This window comes from Populus trichocarpa, chromosome 6 (genome assembly GCF_000002775.5).
Source record: "Populus trichocarpa isolate Nisqually-1 chromosome 6, P.trichocarpa_v4.1, whole genome shotgun sequence".
NCBI classification, from domain to species: domain Eukaryota; kingdom Viridiplantae; phylum Streptophyta; class Magnoliopsida; order Malpighiales; family Salicaceae; genus Populus; species Populus trichocarpa.
The window spans coordinates 22,508,612-22,516,594 of NC_037290.2; the positions used below are offsets into that span (position 1 = coordinate 22,508,612).

The 7,983-nt window shown below is 32.2% G+C and overlaps 1 protein-coding gene across 3 annotated transcripts; it reads left to right on the top strand.

Moving 5' to 3' along the window:
- Window positions 1–3,666: 3,666 nt before the first annotated feature.
- On the top strand, window positions 3,667–7,184 carry LOC7491987 (methylthioribose-1-phosphate isomerase). 3 transcript variants are annotated; one of them, XM_024602595.2, is made up of 11 exons: window positions 3,667–3,820; window positions 3,909–4,002; window positions 4,115–4,170; window positions 4,417–4,575; window positions 4,793–4,892; window positions 5,127–5,269; window positions 5,420–5,525; window positions 6,194–6,332; window positions 6,421–6,689; window positions 6,771–6,827; window positions 6,865–7,184. In XM_024602595.2, the coding sequence occupies exons 2-11, from the start codon at window positions 3,913–3,915 to the stop codon at window positions 6,886–6,888; spliced, it is 1,143 nt and encodes a 380-aa protein (XP_024458363.1). In that variant the 5' UTR covers window positions 3,667–3,820; window positions 3,909–3,912; the 3' UTR covers window positions 6,889–7,184. The 3 variants fall into 3 exon arrangements, with proteins under 3 accessions (XP_024458363.1, XP_052310018.1, XP_052310017.1); XM_052454058.1 differs by having other exon boundaries at window positions 6,771–7,184; XM_052454057.1 differs by lacking the exon at window positions 3,667–3,820 and having other exon boundaries at window positions 3,828–4,002.
- The last annotated feature ends 799 nt before the right edge of the window (window positions 7,185–7,983 follow it).

The window sequence follows — 7,983 nt, forward strand, 5'->3', positions numbered from 1 at the left end:
CGGTCCAGTTGGTCAATTTTTCTACATGAAACTATGAAACGATTTGCAAAATAAAATACAATAAGTTTAATAAGTTAATCGACAATTACGCATTATGCAAGAAGAGAATCACCATCAAAATCATTTAATTCCCTCTTAAGAGATTAATAATCCAGCCCCTTCACTCTTAACATGTTGACCTTATTGTTCAAGTACATATATTTGTGAAAAATCACCTCCAAAATCAATGATAAGCAAATCCTACTCATTGCGGACTCACCTGAAGTGAATAATAGATAAATGGAAAAAATTAAAAAATGAACTATGTATAGTTTGGATCTATCACATTATAAATATTAGATTTGTGAGTGTAAAATTGTTGTTGATAACTAATTTAATTGTGAGATATTAATGTTTTTATCTATTATCTTGTTCATATCAAACAAATAAAATAACATCATAAGGTATTCTTAGCAAGCATTAATAAATAATAATAAATGTGAAAATAAAATCTTAGGCATTCTTAGCAAACAACATTCATAGTGCAGGGAAAAAAAACTCAAGCATCAACAGTCACACATTATTAGCAACAATATCAACAACATAAATTTCTTGTAGCAGTTCATCACATAAATTATATAATTTTTCATAAACAATAATAGTTAAATATATAATATGGTTTTCTCAAAATCATCAGTCTTCTTTTATATCCTTCAATTGACACAATTACTTTGGGTAGGGTTTTAAGAGGACCTAAATGTACCCATATGAATTTGAAAGATGACATAGATTAGTCAAAGTAGATATTCATTAACATTTGAGATATCAAACTTATCTTCTAGAATAGTATAGAGTACTTCATTTGAGATATTTGGATCAACATTCTTTATAGACAATAATGTTTTTACAATCCATGTCGAATTAACAGCTTTGATAGTTGCTAACCTAATGCAACTATGTTTTTCTTTTAAGGATTTAACCATAAATGTATTGGAACTAGGAATGAGAGAACCATATATTTGCCACGAACAACCCTTGTCCATATATTTTTCTGTAACCTTTTGTTTTTTATTAATATACATTTTCAAGTGATAACCATGTTTCACTTCCTACTATCTAAATACATCTCTAAATTTATTGACATTGCTGAAAACCTGAGATTCTTAAAACTTAATAGAACCATTAACTCTAACCTTAAACTTTTTACATTTAAATTAAGTTGCGGGATCAATCTTTCTCTTTCTCTACTTTTTACTTATATTGATATTATCTTCATTAATAAACTTATCACCGCTATCACTCTTAAATTTTTTTATATCTTATAATATCAATATCATTATCATCACTACTAATACTTCATTCATTGTCTGAATCTGAAGCACTATATACATTTTTATCACTAGAACCATCACTTAACAAGCTATTAATCCAATCATCTTTAGCATCATTTATAAACTAAATCTTCATTATCATAAAGGATATAGTCCTGATCTTCTTTCTCTTCATCATTCTTATTACTACTACACATATTAATAGCAGCATCACCCACAACAACATCAAAACTAAAACTTGTTTCAGCTTTAATGTCATTAGCATCACTATCAACAGAACTACTAACATTGACATCAAAATCATCACTTGTTTCAAATTCAACACCATCACCACCAACATAAGCACATGTTTCTTCTTCTTTATGTATACTAATTACCTTTAACATTGAGGCATCATCCACAATCATATTTTCTTTTTCATCCTTTATTTTGAAGTCATACGAGTTTATATCAAATATTTGCTTACATATGAATAAGATATCAATATAAGAAATGTAGTCTAAAAATGTAGTCTAAAAAACAATTTCTTTGGACAAATATTGAGCAGTCATGATGAGCAATTATATTAGGCATTATGTATGTGTGTTGCAATGGTAAAGGATATAATATTACATTAATAGATTAACAAAACCTCATAAGCAAATTATTAATGACTATACACTACACATAACTAAGCTATAATTTCTGAGTTTTTAATAGGATTATCAAAAATAATTTGCTAATTAGGCTAAACAATAATAAATCACAGTCAATGCAAGCTTAATCACATTAATCAAGCATGTAATTAAGCAAGAATTACAAGATTAAGGTTCTTTGAACAGTAGCCCGTGAAAAAAAATTAGAGTTATTTTAGAGTTTTCACAAGAAAAAAATTACTAATTATGGTCAATAACATAATGGGTTAACATACTTAACACAATAGTTTATTGCATATAATCCATGTTATAAGAAAGATTAAGAAATTAGGAAAGATTAAGAAATTAGAGTTTTTATGAACAACGATAAATTCAAATTAAAATGGGGGTTGTTTAGATAAACAATAATAAAAAATCTTCCACTATTAGAATCACATTTTTTATGTTGATTATTTTTTAGTAAAGAAGACAAAAATAATTTTTTAGGTTTTCTAGTTTTTCGAGATTGATGTTGCACAATAAAAAAAATTGGGTTATCTAATTGCACATCAACAAATTTGGGTTTTTTTTAAGTTACATGTACACTAAACAACATATAAATAATCAAATAAACAATTTTTAACAACATCACAATGCACCATCATCGATTTTCAAAGCTTTGATTTGAAAAAATAAAATAAAAAACATACCTCTTACATGTTGATTTAAAGACGAAATTTATGCGATATTCCACCACCCAGAATAAACAACCACATTGAACCACAAAATCATTCAATAAATTGATTTCAAGTGTAATTTTTTGTTATTCCACTTGGGAGAAAGGGGATTGATTTTTTTTTCCAGTGTTTGTGAGTCATAGAGAGAGATAATATATCGTTGGTGTCTCTATTAGCTATTATTTCTCATATCTGAAATTTTCTTTCAATCTGGGATATAAATTATAATTCTTCAAAATATGGCAGGCAAGTGTGATTTTGATCAAACTACAAGATGTTATAGGTAATTTTTTTATTTTTTTTAACATGCTTAAAAAAGTATTTTTCTAATAAATAGTATATGATATTAATAAAAATATTTTCTAATATAATTATAGAAACCAAAAGGAAAGGACCTTGGTCAAATAAGATGGTGTTGTCAAATTCAATGAGAAATTAATGGTTAAATATTTTGAGTGATACATATAATCTCTAAAGTAGTGGCTTGACCCGGTGTGGGGTCCCTAAGAATGCCACGGGTTTGAGCCTTATGAAAGGAATCCTATCCTAAGATGACTTCATGATAGTTCGAATTATTCTTATAACATAATTTATTGTGCCACGTCAGAGAGCCCCTCTATATGTATTTATTTAATCAATCGTACTCTTAACTTATAAATTAGATCAACTACACTTAATATATATATATATATATATATATATATATATATATATATATGGAATGTTAGCCAAATCAATCTGTAATAATAAGGTGAATAATTAACACAGATACAAAAAAGAAGAAAAGTAAATGAGGGCATTAAAAGCAAACCTATGCAATTTATACATGGATGGAGGGTGAATCTAGAAATATTAAATTATTATTTATTTTTGTGTTATAAATTCTTTTTCAAATTCTTTTTTAATTATTAATATTTATTTTAAAAATATTAAATTAATATCTTTTATGTATTTTAAAATGATTTTAATATATTAATGTGGAAAATAATCTAAAACAATCATTATAATACATTTTTAATTAAAAAATGTTTTGGTTTGTAATAAAGCTACAATACCAAGACATATGCACTGACACACAGGACCAGGAACTCTAAAGAGGCTGACAGCTCTCGCCAAAGCATCAATTTTATTAGCAGCCGTGATTAGGGAAAGGCAAAAGGTCTTATGTTTATTCTCTATGAATAAGATTAAGAACAGTTACGCTTGTTGTCTAAAGACTGATACTTGTTTTTGGTTTTCTTGATCAGTTAAATGGCTACAAATCCCAGCAATGGACTTGAAGGTGACAACACTCTCCAGTCTATCTGCTACCACCGTGGTTCACTTAAGCTTCTTGATCAAGTCTCTCTCTCTCTCTCTCTATACCAATCTATCTTTATTCTTATTTGCTTAGGTCTTTTTTATTGATTAGTGCTATATCTCACTATAATAAATATGGTTGGTGTTTTAACAGAGAAAGCTTCCTCTGGAGACTACTTACTTAGATATCAAAGATGCTTCTGATGGATGGTATCATCATATCTTAAGCCCCTTTTGGTTTAATTTTCTCAACTTGTTTTTTTTTTTTTTTCTAAAGTGAATGGTTTATTTGCCTGAGAAATTTATTGGGTTGTTGTAAAAATGGGGGGCATAGCAATATATTTTGTGCATTTCTTGATTTTATGTCAATTTTTTCTCTACGTTTTGTTTTAAGGTTATTTTGCTATTTAATTGGGATTTTTCAACTTGTAAGTAATTCTTCACTTAATCTATCAGGCTGGCCATACGGGAGATGGTAGTTCGAGGGGCGCCTGCAATTGCTATTTCAGCAGCACTTTCTCTTGCCGTCGAAGTTTCTAATTTGGAGAATTTTAATGGGACACCTGTTGAAGCTGCTTCTTTCCTTGCAGGGAAACTGGATTATCTTGTTTCAAGGTAATCGTTGCGTTTGTATCCGACACTGTGCCTGTTGTCTGCATGTTTGGTTTGATTGTTTGTTTGAATGGTAGTTAAACCGACTAATCTTTCCTTTCCTATAGATGATTAGAATAGGTGCTTGCCCCCAAGAAGTTAAGATTGTGATTATGCCATTTCTTAGATTTTTGTTGGGATGTAGCTGATTATGGAATCATCTATCGTATTTTTCTTTCAGCCGACCAACTGCAGTCAATCTCTCAGATGCTGCAACGAAACTTAAAGAAGTCGTATCAAAGGCTGCTGCTGCTGCTTCCAACTGTCAGAGTGTTTTTCAGGTAGTATAACTCTGTTTAGTTACGTTTCAATCTTTATGCTGTTAATGACTTGGTCTGAAATCTATTGTCAATGACATGCACTTGGTCGGAAATCTATCCTGGGGTTTACTCATTTGGTGAAGTCTTGATGACTCCACTTACCTTCTCTCATTTGTTTTCACTTTATGTTGTAGAAAGTTAAACTGTATTCTTACTGCTCCCCATAATCCTTGCTTCCAATCTTTAACCATGTAGGCTTACATAGAGGCAGCTGAAATTATGCTAGCAGATGATGTTGCTTCAAACAAAGCAATTGGCTCATATGGAGCAAGGTTTATTCAGAACCAACAGAAAGATCCTACAAAACTGTCTGTTTTGACCCATTGCAACACTGGCAGGTATCCCATGCGCTTCACAGTTTGTTTTGTCCATGGTCCTATCTTTTTTCTACAAAATATATTTTCTTTTGATTGGTAAAGAAAGATAAGAAAGATGGTGATTGAATTCATATGATTAAGTTCAAAAACTGGTTCATTTTGTTTTCCCAGTCTTGCAACGGCTGGATATGGTACTGCCTTGGGTGTGATTCGTGCACTTCACGGTGAAGGAGTGCTCCAGAGGGCCTATTGCACAGAAACTCGTCCGTTCAATCAGGTGATTATCTGCATATTTGCTTTTCAGTTATTGTTGCGAACGAACCTTGTGTAACAAAGAGTTATGGAGGGCACTTGTCATGTCAGAGTTGAGTTCTTTGGTTTCATGAAAGCTTCAGAAAGTACAGGAAAGCAGCATTAAAAAAATACAAGTAGACAATGCTTAAAAAAATGTTTGTAAAGACATTTGCTTATTGGAATGGCTTTAGAAAAACTTGGTAAAGACTGTGCTAGCTGACAATTTATGGGCTAAGATAGGCACCTCTAAGGTAAATTGGGCAGTTGCACGTAATCTGCAGGGTGGTCCTACTGGCAGTTTCTACCACCCGGGTTGGACAATCAATAATATAATATTGCTTTGAACCTTTGCCAACTGTTAGATACTTGAAACGCATGGATTCATCTCAATGCCCATACCTCTGCCACCTTGGAGAGTGAGGTTGTAGGACTGGTTTGCTGAAATACTGATGTGAGTGTGGCTGTGATAGTGTGCTCAATAAATTTGGTTATCTATTTTCCAAACACCTAAATTGTAATAGGTTTGTGATTTGGTTGTCATGAACTGTTGGATGCTATAAATGGTGAAGGATAATGACCAACTTATCTACATTTTAGCTGACTATACCTTCTTTCAATTATTATTTATTACATTTGAATTTCTAATTGCAGGGATCTAGACTCACAGCTTTCGAATTGGTACATGAGAAAATACCTGCCACCCTTATAGCAGACTCTGCTGCAGCTGCATTAATGAAAGACAGTAAAGTGAGTGCTGTTGTTGTTGGAGCAGATCGTGTGGCTGCAAATGGTATTGAGTTAGCAGAAAATACAATTCATTTACTTTTGTATCCTAGTTCTGCAAGTGTGTCTGACTGATTTCTGCAATGTAATTGTAGGAGACACAGCTAACAAGATTGGAACCTACAGCCTTGCCTTATGTGCAATGCATCATAACATTCCATTTTATGTTGCTGCACCACTTACCTCCTTTGATTCATCCCTTTCTTCTGGAAAAGAGATCATTATAGAGGAAAGATCTCCTAAGGAAATGTTGAACGCACGTGGAGGACTTGGGGAACAAGTTGCTGCATCCGGAATTTCAGTATGGAATCCAGCTTTTGATGTTACCCCTGCCAGCTTGATAAGTGGTATCATAACAGAAAAGGTATGAATCCTTCTGCAACTTTGATTGGAAATGTTCACAACATTTGGTGGATTTTGTATGATCATTTGCATCTCTGAGCAGGGTGTCATCACAAAGACGGGCATGGATGATTTTGACATAAAGGATTTCATAAATAAGGCTGGATGATTTTGACATAAAGGATTTCATAAATAAGGCTGTCGGCCAGTGCATTGCGTAAGAGGCCAATGTAGTGAACAAGGTTTTGGTTGGTAATTTGAAGAGCTATCTGCCTGCATTGTATTCAAGCTTCTATGATTACAGACCCATCTGATTGTTATAATGGTTGTAATTTCAGTGCAAAAGCACATATTCTATACGGTCTTCTTGGTAATTGGTCGTCACAAGACAATGAAGTAAATGTTTTGGTCATACCAAAACCTGAGAATATCTTGTTCTTGACTCATTTTTAGGATTTGAGGCATCCCACCTCAAATCCTTACTTCTATCTAATGACGAATTGAAGGGTGCTTTGCATTGTGCACTCTTATGCAGACAACTGGCCAAAAAAAAAAAACGAAAAATTCTACTTGTGCAGGCAAAAGGTCATCCTGAGATTTTCACAAATTGATGAACCCTAGTCCTGTGCTGATTGCTAGAGAAATATGTACATTGATTGATCATCTAAATTGCTGCCTGCTAGCCAGTAGCCACCCATATGTGGTTAGACTTGACCATATGAATATTGTCTCAGTTTTGGAAAGCTACACAAGTTGACCCCACGCAAGCATGGCATGCTCAAGGCCGGGCATGCAACTTGCAGAGTTATTCTTGGCTTGACAGTTCATATATGTGCCTCCACATAATATAATAACACGAATTTGTTATTAATTAATTGTATAATTCTCGTTAATTCTTACAAATAAACTCCATTATTATTAGTCTGACAAAATCTAAGAGGCAGTGCGGCACACACCCGTTCCATATCTGAAATAAAGCTCCAGGATTATCACCAACGATCATGTCATTCATCATCTTGGATGAGCGGCTCATTCAACAAGAAAAGCCTTAGACACAAACCTAAGAAAATTGATTTTAGAGATAATTTAGTCATTTAAATTTTGAAATTAAAATGAAATTCTAAAAAAGCCCTTAAATGGATTTTGCTTTTAAGATCTTAGTAATTGTACAATGCAACGAAATGAAAATACAAGATAAATGAGATGTTCCTTATCAATTTGGTAATTATTGATATTGTTGAAAAGACTAAGATTGTGGTACCCCTCAAGCCAAGATATTTGGTTTTATTTTAAAATAGTAAAATGATCATTTTATT